This window comes from Suillus plorans (assembly GCF_016647745.1).
Source record: "Suillus plorans strain S12 chromosome Unknown HD556scaffold_13, whole genome shotgun sequence".
NCBI classification, from domain to species: domain Eukaryota; kingdom Fungi; phylum Basidiomycota; class Agaricomycetes; order Boletales; family Suillaceae; genus Suillus; species Suillus plorans.
The window spans coordinates 154,556-175,127 of record NW_024537397.1 but is presented as its reverse complement, the minus strand read 5'-3'; the positions used below and the strand labels follow the sequence as shown (position 1 = coordinate 175,127).

General features: G+C 47.7%; 11 protein-coding genes across 11 annotated transcripts; 8 read left to right on the top strand and 3 right to left on the bottom strand.

Moving 5' to 3' along the window:
• Positions 1–109: 109 nt before the first annotated feature.
• On the top strand, positions 110–994 carry HD556DRAFT_1350749 (uncharacterized protein). Its single transcript, XM_041302362.1, has 3 exons — positions 110–341; positions 408–474; positions 533–994. The coding sequence occupies exons 1-3, from the start codon at positions 186–188 to the stop codon at positions 691–693; spliced, it is 384 nt and encodes a 127-aa protein (XP_041163162.1). The 5' UTR covers positions 110–185; the 3' UTR covers positions 694–994.
• Positions 995–2,146: 1,152 nt separating this feature from the next.
• HD556DRAFT_1350746 (aquaporin-like protein) lies at positions 2,147–3,549 on the top strand. Its single transcript, XM_041302361.1, has 6 exons — positions 2,147–2,757; positions 2,819–2,945; positions 2,999–3,033; positions 3,085–3,178; positions 3,232–3,293; positions 3,342–3,549. The coding sequence occupies exons 1-6, from the start codon at positions 2,354–2,356 to the stop codon at positions 3,493–3,495; spliced, it is 876 nt and encodes a 291-aa protein (XP_041163161.1). The 5' UTR covers positions 2,147–2,353; the 3' UTR covers positions 3,496–3,549.
• Positions 3,550–5,061, bottom strand: HD556DRAFT_1350743 (alpha beta-hydrolase). The gene is made up of 9 exons (XM_041302360.1): positions 4,886–5,061; positions 4,715–4,820; positions 4,589–4,661; positions 4,415–4,539; positions 4,159–4,363; positions 3,927–4,108; positions 3,787–3,869; positions 3,713–3,725; positions 3,550–3,658 (listed from the first exon to the last, which is right to left on the bottom strand). Exons 1-9 carry the CDS (start codon positions 4,956–4,958, stop codon positions 3,613–3,615), a joined length of 906 nt encoding a protein of 301 aa, XP_041163160.1. The 5' UTR covers positions 4,959–5,061; the 3' UTR covers positions 3,550–3,612.
• A 404-nt stretch (positions 5,062–5,465) lies between these two features.
• Positions 5,466–7,196, top strand: HD556DRAFT_1232416 (general substrate transporter; the record flags this gene model as incomplete). Its single annotated transcript, XM_041297507.1, has 3 exons — positions 5,466–5,692; positions 5,752–6,047; positions 6,103–7,196. 3 exons carry the CDS (start codon positions 5,466–5,468, stop codon positions 7,194–7,196), a joined length of 1,617 nt encoding a protein of 538 aa, XP_041163159.1.
• Positions 7,197–7,809: 613 nt separating this feature from the next.
• HD556DRAFT_1350728 (3-oxo-5-alpha-steroid 4-dehydrogenase-domain-containing protein) lies at positions 7,810–9,342 on the top strand. The gene is made up of 8 exons (XM_041302359.1): positions 7,810–8,024; positions 8,074–8,232; positions 8,285–8,370; positions 8,423–8,530; positions 8,588–8,613; positions 8,663–8,778; positions 8,840–9,014; positions 9,073–9,342. Exons 1-8 carry the CDS (start codon positions 7,881–7,883, stop codon positions 9,201–9,203), a joined length of 945 nt encoding a protein of 314 aa, XP_041163158.1. The 5' UTR covers positions 7,810–7,880; the 3' UTR covers positions 9,204–9,342.
• A 278-nt stretch (positions 9,343–9,620) lies between these two features.
• Positions 9,621–10,449, top strand: HD556DRAFT_1350726 (uncharacterized protein). Its single transcript, XM_041302358.1, has 3 exons — positions 9,621–9,700; positions 9,766–10,143; positions 10,200–10,449. The coding sequence occupies exons 2-3, from the start codon at positions 9,924–9,926 to the stop codon at positions 10,217–10,219; spliced, it is 240 nt and encodes a 79-aa protein (XP_041163157.1). The 5' UTR covers positions 9,621–9,700; positions 9,766–9,923; the 3' UTR covers positions 10,220–10,449.
• Positions 10,443–12,007, top strand: HD556DRAFT_1266733 (Arv1-like family-domain-containing protein). The gene is made up of 8 exons (XM_041299117.1): positions 10,443–10,594; positions 10,651–10,869; positions 10,920–10,974; positions 11,031–11,051; positions 11,102–11,185; positions 11,236–11,359; positions 11,414–11,658; positions 11,715–12,007. The coding sequence occupies exons 1-8, from the start codon at positions 10,508–10,510 to the stop codon at positions 11,858–11,860; spliced, it is 981 nt and encodes a 326-aa protein (XP_041163156.1). The 5' UTR covers positions 10,443–10,507; the 3' UTR covers positions 11,861–12,007.
• Positions 12,008–12,277: 270 nt separating this feature from the next.
• HD556DRAFT_1232408 (uncharacterized protein) lies at positions 12,278–13,309 on the top strand (the record flags this gene model as incomplete). Its single annotated transcript, XM_041297506.1, has 4 exons — positions 12,278–12,390; positions 12,448–12,624; positions 12,681–12,952; positions 13,017–13,309. Coding segments are annotated over 4 exons (855 nt in total), but the record flags the coding sequence as incomplete, so codon positions are not given.
• Positions 13,310–14,537: 1,228 nt separating this feature from the next.
• Positions 14,538–16,313, top strand: HD556DRAFT_185305 (uncharacterized protein). Its single transcript, XM_041309831.1, has 6 exons — positions 14,538–14,924; positions 14,983–15,058; positions 15,115–15,191; positions 15,241–15,379; positions 15,443–15,740; positions 15,797–16,313. The coding sequence occupies exons 1-6, from the start codon at positions 14,654–14,656 to the stop codon at positions 15,974–15,976; spliced, it is 1,041 nt and encodes a 346-aa protein (XP_041163154.1). The 5' UTR covers positions 14,538–14,653; the 3' UTR covers positions 15,977–16,313.
• A 381-nt stretch (positions 16,314–16,694) lies between these two features.
• On the bottom strand, positions 16,695–18,565 carry HD556DRAFT_1305934 (uncharacterized protein; the record flags this gene model as incomplete). Its single annotated transcript, XM_041299845.1, has 4 exons — positions 16,695–17,110; positions 17,231–18,186; positions 18,239–18,317; positions 18,364–18,565. The coding sequence occupies 4 exons, from the start codon at positions 18,563–18,565 to the stop codon at positions 16,695–16,697; spliced, it is 1,653 nt and encodes a 550-aa protein (XP_041163153.1).
• Positions 18,566–18,949: 384 nt separating this feature from the next.
• HD556DRAFT_1350672 (uncharacterized protein) lies at positions 18,950–20,572 on the bottom strand. The gene is made up of 7 exons (XM_041302357.1): positions 19,968–20,572; positions 19,822–19,914; positions 19,679–19,768; positions 19,425–19,622; positions 19,279–19,345; positions 19,143–19,223; positions 18,950–19,089 (listed from the first exon to the last, which is right to left on the bottom strand). The coding sequence occupies exons 1-4, from the start codon at positions 20,382–20,384 to the stop codon at positions 19,449–19,451; spliced, it is 774 nt and encodes a 257-aa protein (XP_041163152.1). The 5' UTR covers positions 20,385–20,572; the 3' UTR covers positions 18,950–19,089; positions 19,143–19,223; positions 19,279–19,345; positions 19,425–19,448.

Sequence of the window (20,572 nt, the reverse complement as noted above, 5' to 3'; positions counted from 1 at the left end):
TTCATCAAACGCCCCGTAAAAACACCAACGCCGGGTAATATTGATGTTGGACTCGAGCCGGAATATTTATTGAATAGGTCGTGGAGACGTCCGAGTCCGGGGTGTTACGTAATAATACAACCCTGGAGCTGCACGTACTACGGTAGCCCAAGTGCTGCATTGAATAACTCCACAGTGCTTGTCAAATGCCGTCGACTGCTCTCCCACTAAAAGTTACTCCTGCATCAACACCGGCAAGAGCTTCACCGCAACCATCTGCTTCAGGCTCAAAGACTCCCACAAAGCATGTCATTGCTACCAACCCTGGTGAAATATCTAGCCCCCATGAGCTAACAGCTTTTGTGCGTTTTCCGATTCCTGCTCCTGCAGCCTCCCGACTGGCAAGTGACGACTAACAATTCTTACAGGTTGAAACTTTACTTGAACAACTAGATACCCAATTTGACACTATGTCGTCTCAGATTCTTGATCACAGTGCGTTTGCGACCTCCTGTGACCTTTCATCGAACCTACAGATTGAACCATCTCACAGTGATGCAAATGTCAAATAGAGTGGATGCACTGGAGGCTGCTATACAGGATATTATTAGCGGGGATGTAACCACGCCAAGTGCATCTATATCGTCGACACCGCTTCTAGCTGCCGGTGCAGCGCTGCCAGGTATTCGAAGGAGCGGAAGTGGCGCCCAGTAATGGGGATATGACACAGTTTCAGTCTTCGACTTCGTTTCATCAGTCAACAGCGTGGCTCTATCTTTTCGTTGATGATAATGTTAACAATATCATTTCATAATTCCATTAGCACATACGGACTGACCGGTTATATTGTTTTGCAATAGCAAACAATTGTATCTTAGCCGGCTCGGATCGTCTCGCATGCGAAGCAACACGGCTTTATTCTGACCTGTTAGGTATGCTTTGGAGGCAACAGCACAGATACTGCTCCGATACCCATGTATATCGCACACCGCGTCAATTTAACCACTCGAATCTCTTTTCGAACGCCTGAAGTTCCGTAAGCTACTATTCATTGCACAGGACCATCGGGCACATAATATCTACCTTGAAGTTGAAAAAGATCAGTTCGACTTACAGCATACAAACTCGGCCGTGCGGATACCGTTTTTTTCCCGCAAAACAAGCTTTGCATTTGTCCAGTACGCATGTTTATCGTTGTTCGTTCAGGAAGGCTGCATCCACATATCCGCCCGCGAGGAATGCCTATCTTCAGCATCGCATCAAGTGCGGTATTACTGCGTGGCGACGATCGTGCGCTCGGATGTGACCACATACGTCATGCATGACAGGCCAGAGCGATCAATGCCCGAAGACTGACATCACTCGGTACTGATATGCTATTTACAACTCTTCATCATCGTCTACCCTGGAAAGCATTGATTCTAGTCAGCTCATTCGGTCCTGGAGACACAGCGAAGACACGTTCAATAGTACATCGCCGTCAGTTGCTTTTTTCACGTACATCCTGCTGGGCTCACCCAGTCAGAAACTCAAACTTGAGGATAGAGATTAATCCGACCCTAGTTGATGACCCACTCCCAGCATCCGCGCGGATGTGCAACTCCTCGTCCTGATATCAGAAAGAGCTTAGCCCCGAATGGATCATCAGGCTGGGTGTTGGCGTATTAAATGCAAAGTACAAGGTTGCGATCTCCTCTAGTCCCAAAATGGTGGTTCCTTTTGTAATTTTGGATTTCGTGATTTACTGACTTATTGGGGGCAGCTGGTTCGAAAATCGCAGGTTGGTGAAGATTTGCCAGCTGATGATTGTCCGAATTACGAGATTAACACTGCCAGTAAAAGCCCGAAGTTACCAACTGATCCACGCCTTCACCATCCATCCCTCCAACACTTCCCCACTATCCTGTGCAATTAGGAAGGTGCCAAGGTTTAGCCGCACCGTACTCTGCCGTCTCGTAACGAAGTCTGGTCACGAAGAACAGGTGCATCATAGTGCCCGTTTTCCATGTGGGATAGCACAGTGCACTTAGTAATTCAAAGTTTCGATGATTTTCTGCAAGTCTGTTCGTCTTCTTCATTCTGTATCTCCTTGTAACTGAATATTCTTTTCTCAAGGACCATATCATGGTTAGGGGCGCGATCAAAAAGCTCATCATTACCAGCAGAATAAATACAAAAAGTCACCGGTCTTCAAGCTTCAGAAGGGACACGGCAGGCGAATTGATGTAGGTCCAATAAGGGACGGAACACTGCCACCGATCGATCAGTCTATAATGAAATGTCTTGAGCAAGTCTTGAGTACTATCATAGTGATGTCACGCACATCGGGTGGGGTATAAGTGAGGCGAATTGCTCCTCTTCGTCGTAACAAACCATGTCAGCCGCCAGGGCACCGTCTCGTTACTCTACCCCTGGGATGTTCAGCACATTCAAGTTGGACTGCAAGGCTGCTGCACTCGAGTTCGTCGGGACAACATTCTTTCTACTCCTAGGGCTCGGAGGTATTCAGGCGGCCAATGGCGAGGCCGAGTCCAGTGGTACCACCATCGAACATGTGATGTACATCGCGACATCCATGGGTTTCAGCCTTCTAGTCTCCGCTTGGTTGTTCTACAGGATCACCGGTGGCCTCTTCAACCCCAATATCACACTCGCACTGTTTCTCGTGGGAGTGATGAATCCTGTAAGATTCGTGTTGTTCTGCATCGCACAGCTGGTCGGAAGCATTGTTGCATCGGCGTTGTTGCTTGCGCTGACCCCTGGACCGCTGGCTGTCAAGTGAGTGGCCGTTGTGACTATCGGTTTTGTCGACCCTAACAGACTCTATTCCTTGCGATAGCACGTTCCTCCAAAAGGGAGTTAATTCAGCTCAAGGCGTTTTCATCGAAATGTTCCTCACGGCAGCGCTGGTGTTAGCCGTTCTGATGCTCGCCGCTGAAAAATCTCAAGTCACTCCATTTGCACCGGTACGGATGGTTGACATATCTCATCATGAATAATGTTGAATATTATGCATCAGGTTGGCATTGGCCTGACACTGTTCGTTGGACAGCTGTGAGTTGTGTACATACCTCGCTATATAGCAATATGGTTAAAATCGCACAGATGGGCCGTCTTTTACACGGGTGCAGCTATGAATACGGCACGTGCATTCGGGCCTGCTGTTGTCACCGGATTTCCTTACCCTCGCCAATGGGTGGTAAGCAAAAAATATTGTTCATAGACGCACACCTAAACTTTGCCTCCTTGTAGTACTGGGTCGGACCCTTCCTCGGCTCTCTACTGGCATCTGCCTTCTACGCCATGTTGAAATGGTAAGTAAAATCTGCGTGCTTGCTCAGACATACTGATTCCCATTGCAGGATGCACTACCAAGATTTGAATCCTACACAGGCGTCCACGCATGAGAAGGACTCGCCAGATCCGCTTACTGTAGTACTGAGTAGTGCGGAGAACCCTTTGTCGGACGGGAACGGTGCAAGAAGGGGTGAGGGAAGCGGGTCTAGTGAAGTGTAGAGTCACTTTCAACCTCTAAAGACTTTTGCCCGAACTAGGACATGTAGGCCAACAGTTTTAACTCGCACGCAGGCGTAAACGGTGTCTTATATTGGTAGATTGTAGTTAGATCTATGTTTATTGTGTGATAAAATTTACGACGAGCTTCCTGTATTCATGTGGTCTCGAATTCGAAGGACGTTAATAAGAGATAGAGTAGTACTCGAGGGTGACTTACAACTCAGCATGCACTGGACAAAACCAAAAGCTTAATCTAGGACACTCGCAATAGATGATCGTGATTGTACTTACCCCAGTGTCCGGTGTCGAGCTCTTTCAGCTGATTCTGTGGGAAAAATTGATCAATTAAAGGTATGTTGTGACGATTGATGTATCTGTCAAGGCAGTCAGGCTCCCAGTGGCGTATATTTTTATGCATAGCTGGCACGCACTTGCTCTTCTTTCCCTTGATAATCAAGGCACGACCATCCCAGGATCGTTCCCCAGGCGCATAAGGGAAAGATTCTATCTCTGCTCGGCCTTCTTTCAAAATGTCGACAGGGATCTTGAATTTCACGGGCGTTGCCTTGTTAATCTCGAGATTTGTAAGCAGAAATGATCGGACGCTGGGATCCTAGAGGGCATCATGAGTATACGGGAAGTTGCGAGTGAGGTGAAAGGCACCTGTTCGTGCTCAGACATTATTTCGTCCGCTTCCTTTCTGGTGGAGATGTTGCCTGCCTGTATTATTTCCATAGCACGTATGTGTTGTACGGTATCCTGCGAGACTTTGGCTCTGGCGGGAGCGATGTCAGACACTATAAGGTCTGTGAGTAAGGTAGAGGGTAGTTCTGGATGCAATGCAAGGGCCATCGCGACCTTGCCGCCCCTCACATAGAATGAGTACTTGAACACAGCAGATTGTTGGAAGAGAGCACACATAGAATGTCCCATAAGTGATATATTGCGCAATGAGTGCTTCTGACAGAAACTAAAGACGTCCGCTGCCATGTGAGAATAGGTCATTGGTCTAGCATGTGGTGAAGATCCGTGGTTTCGCAAATCCTGGTCTCAGGTTAGTCATGCTATAGCGCAGGGTGAGGGCCTCACTGACGAGTGTATATACGGGTCTGCTGAGGTCGCGCATGAACGCCTTGGAGAGAGACTGCCAGTTGCGTTTCGAACCGCTGTCCGCTTTATGACTACGTGATGGAAGTGAACAGCAGAGAAAGAGACTGACAAGAGCCCGTGTAGGATGAGGAGTGGTCTATGAGACCGATTTCCATCTGCAGGTATGTGTTCGTCGTGGGCCAGCTCGACGGGTGACACGGCAGTGGACAAGCATCCTGTGAAGTGACGTTAAGCTAGACTTTGGAGTATTGCAATAGCGCAACAAGAAGTGGCGTCATACTTTTTCGTAGAACTTGTGAAAGCTCAGTTGAAAAGAGTGTCGAAGCTCTATGTACAGAAGATTTGAAGAACATCCTGATGGGCCCGAAACGCTGAGCTGAGCAAAGAGTCTAGAAGGGTCATTCTGGGATTTTGATTGCCGGTCAATTTGCCGGCTGGAAATGGTTTATAAGCTTGACCACTACTGCCAGCACCCTCCAATGCCAGGGTCCCGGCAAGCAAAGCATGTGACGACATTGACATGATTTGCAAACGAATCAAAATGAAATTCATCTCACAGTATTGGGTGAGTATGTTAATCCCACTAGTGTAGAGTCATGAGACAACCTCCAGGAACTCGCACTCCTTGGCGCCCTTTCGCAAGTTCGTACCGATACCCGGAGAGACTCAAATACAGTCTCGCCCCTGAGTTCATGTTTATTATAGCTTCTGTGGTAAATATGGGCTGACCAGGTGATTGATGATTTCATATTCGGACATTAGTGGCAGTGGGCCACTGGGCCCCATGATATGGGGTTGAGCAGAACTAAAAATGCGGGAACGCACACTCTTCCGACTGCCCGCACCATCTGCTTTCCACCATGGGTTTCAAAGACGCACTGGCAGATTGTTCGCGTCATCGCAATGCATACACCCTCGCCCTGTCTGCATCTATGGGATCTATCTTCTTCGGTTGGGACACCGGACTCATGGGTGGCATTTTAACCCTTACGTCTTTCCAGCACTACTTTGGTATCGATAAGTTGTCCGCATCTGCTCAAGCCAATTTCAATGGCAATATCGTGTCAATTATGCAGGCTGGATGCATGTACGTCATTAAGAATATAGAACGCTTTGCTACTCATCATATTGTTTTTAAATCACCAGCTTCGGTGCCCTATCGACTAGTTGGGCATCCAGTCGCTTTGGGAGGAAACGGTCTCTAATTGCTTCGGGCGTCATATATACCATCGGAAGCCTGATTCAATCTGTCGCTGGCCTCGGAAGCAGCCAGGCTGTCGCTCTTCGAGTACTATACTTTAGCCGCGTCTTTGCTGGTATCGGAGTGGGCATGGTATCCGCCCTGGCTCCCTCATACATATCAGAGTGTATGCCCAGACACATCAGGGGAAGGTGTACCGGCCTTGTCCAATTCTCTGACAATATTGGTATGATGCTGAGTTGTACGTATTCATCTGTAGATGAGGTATCCTTGGATTGATAAAATATTTGTCACAGTCTGGGTGAACTACAGCGCTTCTATCAATATTCCATATAGCGACATGCAGTGGCGTATGCCTTTCATGATTCAGCTTGTTCCGGGTGTCCTCTTCATCCTCCTCATGATTCCACAACCAGAGTCACCCCGTTGGTTGGTCGAGCGGGGCCGCTACGATGAGGCCGCAAGGACGCTTGCATATGTTGTTCGAGCGTCAGTCGATGATAAAGCTGTTCTTCTTACACTCGACGAGATCAAAGCGGACTTCATCGGCAAGCAGCGAACATCTTTAATTACTCAGTTCCGCATGATGGGAGAGTCACGTCAAATCGCGCTCCGCTGCTTTATCCCCTCTATCCTTACCTTCTTCCAGCAATGGACTGGTACAAACGCTGTCAACTACTTCAGCCCGCAGATCTTTGCTGCACTTGGTATTACTGGCACAGCATCTGGCCTATTTGCAACAGGAATATACGGTCTCGTGAAAGTCGTCGCAGTCGGTCTTACCCTGGCATTTGCTGTGGAAAGTTGGGGTCGCAAGCTGTGCCTCTTCGTGGGCGCCGTGGGGCAAGGTTTAACCATGCTCTGGATTGGCGCCTTCGGCGCCATCCACCCGCAGAGTACTATTGTACCTGCGAGTTACGTGTCAATCATCGCCGTCTACCTCTACGCAGTATTTTATTGTATCGGCTGGGGACCTCTACCGTGGGTCGTGGCCAGCGAAGTTGCACCCAATAATGTCCGCGCAGCCACACTCACTGTTGCGGTCAGCATCAACTGGCTGTTCTCGTTCACGATATCACGCTTGACTCCGGTCATGCTTGAGAAGATCACGTACGGGACATTCCTGCTCTTTGGCATCTGCTGCGTGATCATGGCAGCGTGGACATATTTCTTCCTTCCTGAGACGAAGGGGTATGCGTTGGAGGACATCAAGTATTTATTCGAGAAGGATGTGATAGTGAGGTCTTTGGAGGATGCGCCTGGTGGACGCGTGTTCCTTGGAGGCAAGCGAGCGACGCCTGTAGAGGAAATGAGGGGAGGGGCAGATATCCAGGAGTCGAGTGACAGTTCCCAAAAGGGGGATGAAGAGTGTATTGAAGTTTCCAATTGATTGTTTTCGTCAAAGCGCTTCCGTGTACGTCCCCGACTCCCAGAAGCATTTTGTACCCCATAGATTCAGTACAATGAGGAATGTCATTATACCGGCTTACAGTATTTGCCCGCATCTGTTTCGATCTTTACCGCCCGTGTTTTGGTTCGCATGAGGTCAGTGGACTCGGAGGTGCGCACCAAGAGTGATGCCCTTGCAGTGATCTTGCCTTGTTTTCTCCAGGAAACTGTTGGGCAGAACAGAGACAAGTTTCCCAGGCATTCGAGGGACATAACTTACCCGAATCGCCGAGGGACTGGCGGCCGCGACACCTTTATGGTGTATGTAAATTACTGCACACAAGATGATATCACATATCGTACTGATCAAACTTGAAGAATAATTCAACTTAACTTAACGTTCGCAAAACTGAAAACAGTAGCAATTATCGTGTTCGCTGTGGCATCTATTCCAGGCCAAGTATATATGCATATCTGTATCTAATTCGTAATTTATGTTTAGGATTACTTGCTAGACGTTCCGGATCGTTTCTGCTTACCACTTGTTGCAAGCGTGGGTGAGTAGCTAAACGATACCTTCGTGCCGGCAACTTAAAAGATGCCGATTTCTTCCCGACGCGTCCGAGGCTGCTTCCTGATCAGAGACTAACACTAGTACTGGACCATTATAAACTCATAATACGCAATGGTCTCCATAAACGTATCCGCAGCGGGGAAGCCAATTTCTCTGGCTCGTGGTCTCCCCATGGTCGTGGAACTTTCAGGAAAGCAACTCGAGGACGCGACTATTGCAGATGTCAAGAGCGCGATAGCTGAAAAATATCCTAGAGTAAGTCTTTCCCTATCCACACATCCAGACGTCTGAAAACATTTTCAAGTTCTACTTAGAACGCCAAAAAATTACCCTCAAGGATTCCAAGAATGTTCTAGCCGATGATATTACATTGAAGATTGCTGGTGTAGCAGAAGGCGGGGAGTTGTCTGTAAAAGACCTCGGCCCGCAAGTGAGCTGGAAAACTGTATTCTTAGTTGAATATGTGAGTGTCTCGTACAATTCGTAGTTGCGAGCTACTGACGTGTCATCCTCAGGCTGGCCCACTGTTCATCCACCCAGCGATTTACTACTTCCCCAAGCTGTTTTATGGTGGTTCTGTGCTGCACAGCATGCTACAACGGTATTTGAATGCATGACTTCCTGGTTTAAACAATGTACTCAAGCGTGATCAGCTATGTGTTAGCATTTGTCATGCTGCACTTCGCCAAACGAGAGCTAGAAACGTTGTTCGTGCATCGTTTTTCGCATGCGACTATGCCCTTCACGAATATCTTTAAGAAGTACGCGTTTTTGGAATACTTGTTGTTTTGGTAGACCGACTGACGCGTGTTTGTTAGCTCTGCTCATTATCACCTTGGAAGTGGTATGTTTATGTGTATTGGGAGACAGCAATCAAGCTGACTCCATATGAGGCCTTGCCCTTGCGTACAGCATTTACAGTCCTGTATATGGTGCTGCCTCGCCCTACATCCGTGGCACAGTTCGCAATGATCCTCTGTACATTCAAGCAGGCGCTGCTATCTGGCTGGTGCGTGTCTTGGTATTTTGGCATGCATTGTAACGCATACTTAATACCTGCCTGCTTTTAGTTCTCCGAAATCTCTAATCTTATTACTCACATCAAGCTCCGTGCCCTCCGGCCTGCAGGAAGCCGCAAACGCGCCATTCCTCGAGGGTACGGCTTCAACCTCGTCTCGTTCCCTAACTACTTCTTCGAATTCCTTGGGTGGTTGGTTATCGCGGTTCTCACAGGAAGTTACGCTGGTATGTGCTACTCTCTGTTTTTTATGCTTCTGTTTTGAAATCATGGTCCGCGCACTAGCATGGATCTTCCTGGTCATTTCGACGTATCAAATGTATGTCTGGGCCATCAAGAAACACCGTGGATATAGGAAAGAGTTTGGGAGCGATTACCCAAGGGATAGGAAAGCGATGTTTCCTTTCCTTGCGTAAGTGGTGTGTGACATATCTTAGTAGCATGCCATCATATGTGTGCGCTATATCCGAGGATGATTGCTCTCATATCTACGGGAACCACTATGATTCTCTGCGTGTTCTTACATTTCGCCTCGTGGACCGAAGGTAAAACGCGTTTAAGAATCATTGATCATGTATAAGCCCGCACGGTCGCAAACCCTTTGCAAACAGCTTACCATTCATACCTGGGAGGCTGGTCCGTTCAGTTCGTTTGCAAGTGTTCCTGGGTCGGTCTTATCTGTTTTAGTGACCCACTTCTTACTGATCTACAGGAAGACTCTTTCATCATGAGGGAATTACGCCGACCTAGAAGATGGGCTGAGAAGCCATCTGTCCTTCGTAACTCGACATATCTGCGGTGACCTGAACACATAAAACCTGAGAAGAGCCACTGAACAAGTCAAGCTCGCTCACACATGCTGATACTGATTTTCTAAATTTCTTTGCGCGAGGTTACTTGCAGATTTATTCTAGTAAGTGTACATAAACCTCCTTTCATGTGAACAGGCTAATCAAGGAATCCCCGAAAACACTCCAGCGACTCACAGCGATCGTTCGAAGACGAGTGTGCGTTCAAATAGCTCTACCTCGATTCTTTTCTTTGGGGGTGGGCAACCCAGCAAATGCAGCTCAAAGCTCCTTTTTCCTGAAAACGTCACGCCGCATCGCCGGCATGGATACGTTACACCGAGATGTATGTCTTGGATGTGCTTGACAAGGGCGCACTTCTCCATGTGTTGTGCGCAGCCGTCCCACCAGCATGTCAGGGTGGCATCTTCAGCCCCCCGGCACCCGTGGACGCTACAGAGATGCAAGGATAGCGCGTCACCTTTGAGGACGTCGCGGCAGCGTACTCCGTCACCTCTGTCCCACAGGCAGATGATTTTGTCCTTCAACAGGGTTGGTGGAGATGGTGCCTTTTGAAAAGATAAGTGACGTTGATCTGGATCACAGGGAATGTGGGCTCACCAACCCGATGGTGTACTCGATAGCCATGATGCAGTTCTGGAATTAATGTTAGAGCGGGCTGTGGTGACCTTTTTGTTTGAAAGCGTGATGTGAGTGCATCCCGACAGTGCACCTCTTATTATCTGCAAACAAAACCAATACAAGCATCTGAGTCAAGGGGAAACCCCAAAAACAGGCTGTCAAAAAGTTGTAGTTTGCAAGTAGGACATGCTTAGATTGTAAATAACCCATTGTCTCGGTGTCAAAGCGAAACATCAGATCTCAGAACTCGAGACGGCTTGATCACAACTTTGTTACTTTCCTAATCCAGCATGCCCATCTGTATCACCTGCACTCACCCCATATCGCACCTCTACACAGTTTATGAATCCGCATACAACCTGAGACTTGAACAATGCGTTGGTGCGCGATGTTACTCATTTTGGTTTTATTCTAACGCGAGAGTCACTGGTAGAGCAAATGCCTGAAATTTGCAGATCCATATGTCGAACACGACTCTCTGACGCTCCTCTTGGACCTCATTCTACTGAAGCGAGAAGTGTATAGACATTTGATATATAATAGAGGGACGGAGCCGCGAAAGGCGCTCGGGAGTAAGACTGACCTTGACTCGGAGGGAAGTCGGGAAGGTGAGCACACACTGGCTGCTACCAAAGACCGACAAAGGGAGAAAGTGAGTGATTAGTCTGTCGATGATATCGTTGCTGAGTACTAGGCTTGTAGGACAGATGGTGGCTCATTTTGAAGCTTGCTTGCGGGCTTATCACTGTCGATGCATGTACGTGAACTCATCGACCACGAGTCCCACTGTATACTCTGGCTCATTTATCTTAGTTATTCGATGGGCACATCTCAGTCAGCTTTGCTTTTTGTTCAAAGGCTGTCGGCGTTTTCATGGTCATTAGATCCTCAGATATCTGCAGATGTATCACGGTGGACAGTTGAAACCAACATTGTCTTCCTCCGGATCCTCATTGGATGCATTATAGGTGCCATGCTTGTTTCTCTTTATTGAGTGTTATGCTGATAGCTCGTGCAGAAACGTTTGCATTTCATGGAGGAGTGATGTTTGCATCGTATTTTGTACTCGCACTCTCAGATTTCATTCGCTCAAGGAGAAGTACCTCGCCAGTAGAAATATCAGGTGTTCGACAACAGTTCAAGTGAGGTTCAGAGTTTGCTCCTAGTGGTAATGGATACCTCAATTGCAAGCCTAGGTTCTCGCTCATCCCTCTGACAATTTTCTACTCTTCCCTCACGAAGCTTTTCCTTCTGTTCTTGCTCACGATATGGCGCCCTTCAGCGTCTAAACCTGGAGGCTCTCCATACTATTGGGATCCTTCATACTACAGCAGCTATCTTGTTTCACGGGCCCTCGAGATATGGGATGAGGACAAACTAGATCGTGAGTGGGTCGTTAGGAATGTTCTGGGTGGAATGGCGACTGGATTCGGACTTCGTGGTTTGTTTTTGTCTATATTTTCTACAATTCGCATTTACTGAACGATTTCCTCGCAGTTGTGCTCGACTGTCATCCTGTCTTTACGACAGTGGTGATCCTTGTTGGGTGGTTGGCGAAAACAGTTGTTGCGGGATTTCTCAAGAATTGGGTGGGTGGAGACGAACATAGTGGAGACAAATGGATGGCGTATAGTATCCCGTAGTCTCCCATATATGGTGGATGATTGGTGACGGTTCATTTTCTCGCGTTTCCCCGGTATTTTTTAAAGTCCGCTGTATGCATTATTGCATTTATCTAGATTATTATTATTATGAATGTCGCAGGTCACACTACTTCCCAAGAGCGGACATGAGCAGACTAAATGGCAAACATTGTAACTTTTCTTTACGTGAATGACTTCAATGTCTGCAGTCGCAATACTCAATAAGGCTGAGGTGCTCTTTTTTAAAAGGGCAGACAAAGGTGCCACGTCTATCACTCTCTTATTGATTGCTTCCACACTCGAGACTCGGACAGATGCCAAATGCACTTGGTAAAAATGGTCGAGTTCCGGCTCGTGAGTGGCTAGTCTGCACTATGATCTGAATGATCACTGATTCCTCATGTTCAATCAACAGCCCCCGATGAACTTATCAGACCATTCATTGAAGAATTTGTTGCGAAGGGGTATCATAATTCTGAAATTGTCTCTCATCTACGCAAGCACTACGATACCGATATGTACAATGTTTCGTGAGTCACCCATCGACTTCTTATCAAACACACATTCAATACATAGTTTGATTACAGGATCGACCTACTGAAAAAGCGGCGATCTCAATGGAAGCTGAAGTCTGCACGCGGACAAGCACACACTATTGCAAGTATAGGACCTGCTATTGAGCGAGTGCGGGCACGCTTCCCACAACAAGGTTCACATGATATGAGGCAGACTCTTCTGCATGAAGAGAAAATCACTGTTCCAAGGTGCGCTTACCAGTAGTCATATTTTTGCATTGTGGTATGAGAAATTTTGCACACAGGGCATTGATACTTAGCTACATGAATCTCCATCATCCGGAAGAGGTTCTGGCTCGCAAGAGTCGACGACTGAAGAGAAGCATCTACTGGACAGCCGGTGTTAACGACATCTGGGTATTTGATCAGCATGATAAGTGGCGTCGATTCCAGCTGTTCTTGCATGTTGCAATTGAGCCGTTCTCGGGACGTATACTGTGGTTAAAGATTTGGTGGACCAACCGTAATCCTCGCCTTATTTTTGGATGGTACTGCAATACAGTACAAGCTCTCAGTGGTAAGCACACTAGTAATATGTCACTGCGTATCAACTGTAGATAAATCAATTTTGATTCTTCCAGTTATGCCCCTAGTCACTCAGAGCGATCCTGGAAGTGAGAACAATGGAATCGCTAATGGCCACACCTTACTTCGCCACCTGCAAGACCCAGCATTGGCGCGCACATTGCAACACAAATTCAAGGGTCAACATCGCAACATCAAGCCTGAGATTTTTTGGAGCCAGCTGCGACGGCGCTGGACCCCAGGTTTCCAAGATATTCTAGATTATGGTGTTAGCGAAGGTATCTATAATCCATGTTGCAGATCAGGTTCCTCGTCTTCGACTTGTGCATGCTGCAGTTGCAATCCCTGACGATACTTCTGATCATGCTGGAGCAGCAACATATCTATTGGAGGAAAGGATCGAGGGCAAGTTTATCAAGTATATCAATAATAACTCCGCTGTTCCCACTTATCATTTGCGGGGGTTTGAGGAGAAAATTGGACTGTTCCTGTGCTTTGCACAACACGTACAGCATCGCCTCACAAATGAGGTCGTCTATCTATCTGATTTTCAAGGTAATGCAGCCTTCATTTTTATTGATCGTGTTCTGAACAACTTTTTCAGGATCTGGGAATCTTCTCACTGACTGCCAAGTCATGACCGGACCGTCAGTTCATACTTCGCATATCTTTCAATTGTCATTAACTTGATTTACAGCGAATATTCAGCTAACTTTGGCGAAGGAAACTGTACCGAGGCATTTCATGCCTTCAAGTCTACACATAAATGCAACTTCTATTGTCGTGCATTCGGTATGCAACCCTTTAGCTCTACAGCCCCCAATTCATAGTAGTTTAGTGTATTATTGAAACTGGTATTATTAGCATACAAATGTCAAACGTATGCCGCATCCAGCGCACAACCAGGTTTCATTCAACGAGGAAACAGGTACAAAGCCTCGAGCCACATATAAGTATCTAGAAAGTGATAATGTAAGGTGAAACATAGGAATGAGACTGGGTATAGTGCGCCATCGATATCATTGCAGAGGCATCCTGAATACATCCTGAGGACGATTGAGTCAGCCGGCGGCGGGCGCACAGAATTCATACTACCTCGGTGCACATTGGTTGTAAAGTCGGACGGCTACCCGAGCTTATTGAATACCATAACACTACCATCTGCGAACTCGAGCATAGGAACAGAGGGAGATGACGACGAGCGGGGATCTGGGGAGGTATTTATGCTTCGTCAAGATAAAGTCTGAGAGGTGAAGGACTCACATCTGATTGGCCCGCCGCCAGAATATATGCTCATGCACATTCATCCAATCCAAGCTTGTCAACAAGCTCGGGTTCCTTCATGCGTATGAGAGGAGGCAGCCATCCTAAAAGGGAGTCAGATATTTGTGGTGGCTGCAACAACTTGCCGCCAGCCTGTGACAGCATACATAGGTATACAAAAAATATATAGAAATACATCGTGAATGAACAGACGGACTTTGAAAAATGCCCGCGGCAACGCGGCAAATCGAACCGTCACCAATCATCCACCATACCCATAGTCCTCTGTTCCTCTTGTGTAGAATTGATTTAGACCGTGGTCTGGCAGGTTGGAGTAAGCCGGGCAGGACCCCTGACACCAACAATATTGGAACAATATGCAATCCAACTGAAATGCATACCCATATCATTCACCACTAGAACCACAGCGATGCCTGCAGTATCCGGTTCATCTTCTCGCGCCCTGAACGCGATCCTACCGCTTGTCGCGTCTGGGCAGCCCTACGAAGCGCACCAGAAAGCACGCACCTTCGCTTCACGGTACAGCAAGTCTGGGCAGTACGACACTGCCATCGACGTGCTCTTCCAGAGTGCGAGAGAACTCCTGAAAGTTGGCCAGCAGGGAAGCGGAACAGATTTGACGCTGTTCCTTTTGGAAGTATATGAAAGCAAGGGCGAGGCCGTGGATGATGAGTCTCGAGGTGTGTGCTCCTGATCCACCGCATGCAAGGGAATACGTCACTGATTCGATATGCTCAGGGAGACTAACACAACTCATCGCGCTGACTGGATCATCCGGATCATGGAGGAAAACGATCATTGATAGATCTATATCGTATGGTTGACCTCATATCGGATCGGGACCTGGGCTCATCATTATAATGCGTTTAGATGGTCAGCCAGACATGGTGATTGTCCCGCAGGTGACCAAGACCTGCATCACTATATCGGAGAGCTCTTATATAAAGGTATATGCGGCAGTATCTACGAACTGACTGTCGTGCTCACGATGTGTAGATGGGGCTTTCGATGCGGCAGAACCTCACTTCCTTGCGTCAGGAAAAAGGGATAGCGCACGTTCACTAGCGAACATGATGATAGAATGGTCAGCAGCGGGTGGAGCTCTAGGGAACTTTGCCCTTCGAGGTACACTTCCGTAAGTTGGAACTCATGTCCATACCATTTCCTTCGTTCCCCGGTTCATGACTTCTCATCACAGATATCTACAAAATGGCAACATCGTCGGAGCTCGCACATTCATTTCGCAGTTCATTGCACAAGTGATTTCATCTCGACCGAAACTGATTTCGCCACTGCAATCATCTCCATTGCCTGTCACTCCTACGGGTGAAATCACACATACGACTGAGCCTGTGCTCAACTTCTGTCAGCTTGCTGTCTTGACATGTCAACGGGCAAATGGGGATAAGAATAAAGTGATGCGCGAGAGCTGGGTGAGGCTTTGTGGAACATATCAATCTAAAGGTGGCGTCTTAGCGACCAGGGAGGTTCGGACGGTGAGTCAAATGATTATTGCTTGCTTGATTTTCTAAAGACAAACCGCACCGTTTAGACACTACAGGAGATAGCAACGTTGTACTTTGCAATTCCTCCGCCACGCACTCAGCCTGATAATCCATTGGGAGCTATGATTTCCTCTATGCTGGGCGGTGGGATGCCGGGAGGAGGGGCCCCTCCGCGGCGGATGCTGTCTCCCGCTGTGAGCGGACTATCAGCTCCAGGACTGGATTAGTCTCCATTCAAAAGCTTCTGATTGGGTGTAGTTTGGGTTTCAGCGGGACGGACATGAGAGGATAAGGTAATCGAAAGGGACGTGTTATTAGGTATCTTGTATCAAAACGCATTCGTCGTACGTATTTTACTTTACATACACAATCACTCTTTGCTATACCTGTTCTGTCCGTGCACTTGTTCTTCGTTCCAGATTATCCTGGCATCTCCGCAACGAACTCTCCTCAGTCCCTCAATTCGAAGACTGAGGTCAATATTAGTATTTGCTGACGCATGATATTTCTCATTCTAATTACCTATATAGTCCTCCTTTTGTGCCTAGTCCGAGCCTCTCTTCATTTGAGATGAGGCCATATTCAATGATCCTGACTTATTCATACAAGAGTAATAGTCTCATGTAGCTGGCGCGCATGAGAGTCGGTATGTCTGACCTACCATCCACGACGAGGACGTATGGATCACATTTTGACCATACGTTCTCGGAGAGTATTAGGCAGGGTAAATGAGTTGCCAATAGTACCGAAGTGATACTGAAGATACACTATCTTCGCAAGCGGAGTACATCAATCATCCTAGTGGCCAGCTAAACGGTCAAAAGTTTCGGCATGTCAGATGAAGAAAGGCGCGGTGCACCATGTATGGTACCCGTGATACAGGTTCCAGAGGGATGCTCTTAGAGCAAGAATCTTCTAATTCCAAATTCCCCGAGTCCAACAAACTCATTCGTCCCTTCCTCTCTTCCCCTTCGAAGCCTCTCTCCACCGAGCCTTCCACTCCCTCGTCAGCGCACCTTTTTGGGTCTCCCACTGAGAGTGAATTTCGGAGGTAGTTTGGGTGCGGCAGAAGGGCTCCCTGTTATTATCTGTCTCTTTGCTCACGTGAGGGAAGAGGGAGAATATATCTCGAGGTGTATTTCTTGCGTTGGAGGAACGCGAACGGAGGGTTGGTGGGAGAGGGAAAAAGAAGGGAAAGTTCGAGTCCAGCGTTGGGTGCGCTTGTGGCTGCTCATGAGGAACGGAGACTACACGAGGAGGTAGCGCATGATGTGGTTGGGTGGGGTGCGAAAGGTCAGAAATCCCTAGAACGTCTTCCTCCTCAAAGTCTAGGTCGAGATGACCGAGTAATGAAAACCCAGCTGCAACAGGTCGCAATCAGTCAAGATCAGCGGGAATAGAAATGGGGGCATTAAAAGAGGAAGAAAACAGACAGGTGTAGCAGAATAAAACGAGGTATATACAATGAAATAAGCACACACCTTCCTCCTCCCTCGGTGCGAAGAGATCTTTCAGTTTTGTTTCCTTCTGACTCTGAGCGGATGGCTTTGACGCGGATGTAGGGTGAGATTGCGTGTTGAGCGGAGACATTGCTCTATCTGATCCCATTTCCACTTCCTTGTATTTCTCATGCGGAACTTCCTCGATCTCGCCCTCATCTACATCCATCCGTGTTCCGATCTGAGGCTCCCTTGCCTTACCTTTACCCTCAAGATGAGCATCTTCAATATCAGACAAACTCTCCTGTCCACCCCATCCTTCGTCCCCGTCCCCAAAAAGAGAGCGAAGGAATGTGAGAGAGGTGAGCTTTTCTTGCGTAAGGGAGGGAATTGCTCCAGTCGTAGCTTCAGTTACGGGTGAACGAGTGGTGGGAAAGGGTGACAGCTCTGGTGATGGAAGAGGAGAAACAGTAGATTTTAGGACCGGCGGCGATGAAGGCTCGTGGTCATTATCTTCATTAGGGTTACTAGGCGCATTTTCGGTATCTTGTTCATTATCACTGTCCTCGGCCGCCTCATCACGTCTTTTTCTCGGGATTACAGGTCCACCTGCGTGTTCTGCAAGATCCACCACGCCCGCTACCTCGGCATCCAACCACATACCCTTCAGATGTGTTGAGTCCCAGCGCGTCGGATCGATCGTCCGGCGGCGCGCGCGCGTGGTGGGGAGTTTGACGCGTTTTTTGCGTTTCCCAGTCACAAGTTTCCCATCTTTGTCGTACTTCTTTTTCCCTGCACTGGTAAGTACCCTGGGCGGCTCCAAGGCTTTCTCAGGTCTCATCCGCATGGTTCTCACCACACGTCCCATCTCGGTGACCTTCCAACCCCCTCGGGTACGTGCTGTTTCGGGCGTGACCAGTGACATATCAGGCGCATAGGTGCCTACCTTGGAATTGGCACGCCGTTTTTTGGGTGGTGGAGCGGAAAGAGAGGCGAGTCTGTTGTTTTTCGAGGTCAGTGTGGAGTGAGTGAATTAGGGCGAAGACGGACCGTTCACGAAAATCAGGCTTTGCATCCCCAATACGAAGCTTGGCGCCTTTCCATACTGTTCCACTGAGTACATTTACGCCTGGCCAATTTCAGCCATGAAAATCACAAAAAAAGACAAAACTTACACCTCGCCAAGTCTGTTTTACGACCTTCAATCGTCGCATAGCCGAAAGGCCTCGGTTGGCCTAGTGCATCAAGTTTACCAAAGCCATCGAGCGAGATTACCTTGCCAAAGGCTCCGAGTCGCTTTGCAAGGTCAGCAGGTGTGATGGCGGGTGTTGTGAGACCAGATATGTGCAGACGTTTTGTTATGGTTTCGGTGGACATGATCGTTTAGATCGAGCTGGGGCACGCCGAAAAATATAAAAGGAAATTGTGGCCACCATAAAAAGGTTGATAGGAACGTTGGTTTCAGTAAACCAAGCCGCTTTATTGAATATTCGGGCCATCCGATACAATTGCTTGATTGTTTTGCATCTTCACCATGACATGCATGACATTGATAGCCATGGATTATGCATTAGACTTCGGAAGTTATACACATTGGCACATTTAGCTGATAATTATACTCTATTCCGAGAAGATAAGCCTTGCTGTTCTTCACAGTTTGCATATCCCTACACTTCCCGCACTCCTTCCCGCAGCATCTCTGTTAGGCAAAGGGTTCTCGGTGTCACTCAGTGGCTTAGCAAGCAGATACGGCGAATCCTTCTCCTGCGTGGACGATTCAAACCTTGATAAGGTACCTATCAGTACATGTGAATGAGCAGGTGGATCTCACTTGAGTACCATTTCAGGATATTGTCAAAAGCAGTTCCCAGCAGAGAACCGAGAAACGGAGCGACCCGATACTGCAATGATGCAAAGCTTAGGTGCACGCCCATGAAGAGTCAGATTTACTTACTACCCAATGGTAAGGAAACCCAGTAACGACGACAGGCGCGAATGAATGTGCCATTTTTATGAATACCAGCCCAATGCCAATCTGATGTGGTATGACGTTCAACGTTATTATAATGGGACATGATAATCATCCTTACTGGTGCAAGCAGAGTAAACTGGGATTTATCAGTAGCTAGCATCGGAGAGTGGCTAAATCCAGCGTCGCTATGAGGAACATTTCAATGAGAACGCTTGAAATGAATTGATTCCCTGTTGTAGGAACGTGCTACCGGGAAATGCGTACATTTTAATAGGATTGACAACAACATTATTCGCTCCATCCCTTATTGGACCTCATCTTCTTCACGGCGCTGCGTTTATCCTTCTCCGATCTCCTTCGATTGGCGTGGGCCTTTTCTAGATTGGCAACCCTTTGTCTTTGCTCTGCACTGGGTTCGCTGGTAATGAAGTCCTTTGCAGCATGCATCACTACGGCATGCATCTTGAGAGAAGAAGTTCTGTTTAGCTTGATATGCAGAATCGACAAGTTGAACTAACTTTGCTCAGGGAATCATCAATGTTTCGTGCTTGCGAACGAGACGCGCTAGATGAAACCAGTAAAGAATGTGTTGTTTTGACGTAGTATGGCTTGAATGAAACGGTTTCAGTCCAACGGTTGCATGTCAAGCTCCACAAATCACCGTCTTGACGAGACTCTCGTGCGCCCATATCGGTATCCAAGGTGCGTCTACACGACAGCGCGCAGAAACCTTGGTCTCTACTTTATTGACATTCTAACCAAAATCTATTCAGCACACCGCATTCTCACAAGGAAATGCGAATGTACCTGTCCTCCGGGACCAGAACTGCGAGAGAAAGTAAGTTCAACTAGATTTTTTGGGACGGTTTTGGCGTCTTCGAATGTGCGAAGCCAAACCTTCGCACGTCCCTGATCTTCTGCGCAGGATAGGGAAGCGGTCGAGGGTGGGATGGGAAGGGTATGGATCAGACGGCACCTCCGAGTCCAGGTGGCCGTTAGTGCACACCACGACTCTCTTGTGATTCGAGAAATCATCAGTATACCACTCCCAACATTGATATGAAAGAACAGGCGCTCGTCAGTGCCAGTCAAAAGTGCGAGCCACTGGGGCTTGAGTAAGAATTGGATTGACACATTACATAAATCGTAGCTTCGAAGAGAATCGGAGTACACCATGACGTTATCCGATGTCCCCAGACCCTTGGTAAACAACTTGAAGGTCATTGCCCTCCACCTGACTATATTACAACTTGAGAGTCATTCTATCTCGCACTAAGCATGAACTGCCTACGACTGCGACTACAAAGTTCCAATGTCGAATGCCCAATCAGATGGTTATAGTTGTGTTAGGCGTGGGTAAATACACGTGCCACTGTTAGTTTCACGGAAGGAAATTTTACTAATTAGGGTAC

Excerpts from the sequence above, each read along its gene's own strand:
- HD556DRAFT_1350749 (XM_041302362.1), top strand. The coding sequence starts at position 186 with ATGCCGTCGACTGCTCTCCCACTAAAAGTTACTCCTGCATCAACACCG. Across the intron at positions 342-407 it reads CCCATGAGCTAACAGCTTTT|GTTGAAACTTTACTTGAACA; the intron begins GTGCGTTTTCCG and ends CAATTCTTACAG. Across the intron at positions 475-532 it reads GTCTCAGATTCTTGATCACA|TGATGCAAATGTCAAATAGA; the intron begins GTGCGTTTGCGA and ends ACCATCTCACAG.
- HD556DRAFT_1350746 (XM_041302361.1), top strand. The coding sequence starts at position 2,354 with ATGTCAGCCGCCAGGGCACCGTCTCGTTACTCTACCCCTGGGATGTTC. Across the intron at positions 2,758-2,818 it reads CCTGGACCGCTGGCTGTCAA|CACGTTCCTCCAAAAGGGAG; the intron begins GTGAGTGGCCGT and ends TCCTTGCGATAG. Across the intron at positions 3,294-3,341 it reads TTCTACGCCATGTTGAAATG|GATGCACTACCAAGATTTGA; the intron begins GTAAGTAAAATC and ends TTCCCATTGCAG.
- HD556DRAFT_1350743 (XM_041302360.1), bottom strand. The coding sequence starts at position 4,958 with ATGTTCTTCAAATCTTCTGTACATAGAGCTTCGACACTCTTTTCAACT. Across the intron at positions 4,109-4,158 it reads TAATGTCTGAGCACGAACAG|GATCCCAGCGTCCGATCATT; the intron begins GTGCCTTTCACC and ends GATGCCCTCTAG. Across the intron at positions 3,870-3,926 it reads ATCAAGGGAAAGAAGAGCAA|ATACATCAATCGTCACAACA; the intron begins GTGCGTGCCAGC and ends CTGCCTTGACAG.
- HD556DRAFT_1350728 (XM_041302359.1), top strand. The coding sequence starts at position 7,881 with ATGGTCTCCATAAACGTATCCGCAGCGGGGAAGCCAATTTCTCTGGCT. Across the intron at positions 8,025-8,073 it reads TAGCTGAAAAATATCCTAGA|TTCTACTTAGAACGCCAAAA; the intron begins GTAAGTCTTTCC and ends AACATTTTCAAG. Across the intron at positions 8,371-8,422 it reads CTGCACAGCATGCTACAACG|CTATGTGTTAGCATTTGTCA; the intron begins GTATTTGAATGC and ends AAGCGTGATCAG.
- HD556DRAFT_1350726 (XM_041302358.1), top strand. The coding sequence starts at position 9,924 with ATGTCTTGGATGTGCTTGACAAGGGCGCACTTCTCCATGTGTTGTGCG. Across the intron at positions 10,144-10,199 it reads CAGGGTTGGTGGAGATGGTG|CCCGATGGTGTACTCGATAG; the intron begins CCTTTTGAAAAG and ends TGGGCTCACCAA.
- HD556DRAFT_1266733 (XM_041299117.1), top strand. The coding sequence starts at position 10,508 with ATGCCCATCTGTATCACCTGCACTCACCCCATATCGCACCTCTACACA. Across the intron at positions 10,975-11,030 it reads GCTTATCACTGTCGATGCAT|TTATTCGATGGGCACATCTC; the intron begins GTACGTGAACTC and ends CATTTATCTTAG. Across the intron at positions 11,186-11,235 it reads CCTCATTGGATGCATTATAG|AAACGTTTGCATTTCATGGA; the intron begins GTGCCATGCTTG and ends TAGCTCGTGCAG.
- HD556DRAFT_185305 (XM_041309831.1), top strand. The coding sequence starts at position 14,654 with ATGCCTGCAGTATCCGGTTCATCTTCTCGCGCCCTGAACGCGATCCTA. Across the intron at positions 15,059-15,114 it reads ATCATTGATAGATCTATATC|ATGGTCAGCCAGACATGGTG; the intron begins GTATGGTTGACC and ends TAATGCGTTTAG. Across the intron at positions 15,380-15,442 it reads GCCCTTCGAGGTACACTTCC|ATATCTACAAAATGGCAACA; the intron begins GTAAGTTGGAAC and ends TTCTCATCACAG.
- HD556DRAFT_1350672 (XM_041302357.1), bottom strand. The coding sequence starts at position 20,384 with ATGACCTTCAAGTTGTTTACCAAGGGTCTGGGGACATCGGATAACGTC. Across the intron at positions 19,915-19,967 it reads GTTCTGGTCCCGGAGGACAG|AATGTCAATAAAGTAGAGAC; the intron begins GTACATTCGCAT and ends GATTTTGGTTAG. Across the intron at positions 19,623-19,678 it reads TTGATGATTCCCTGAGCAAA|ATGCATGCCGTAGTGATGCA; the intron begins GTTAGTTCAACT and ends TCTTCTCTCAAG.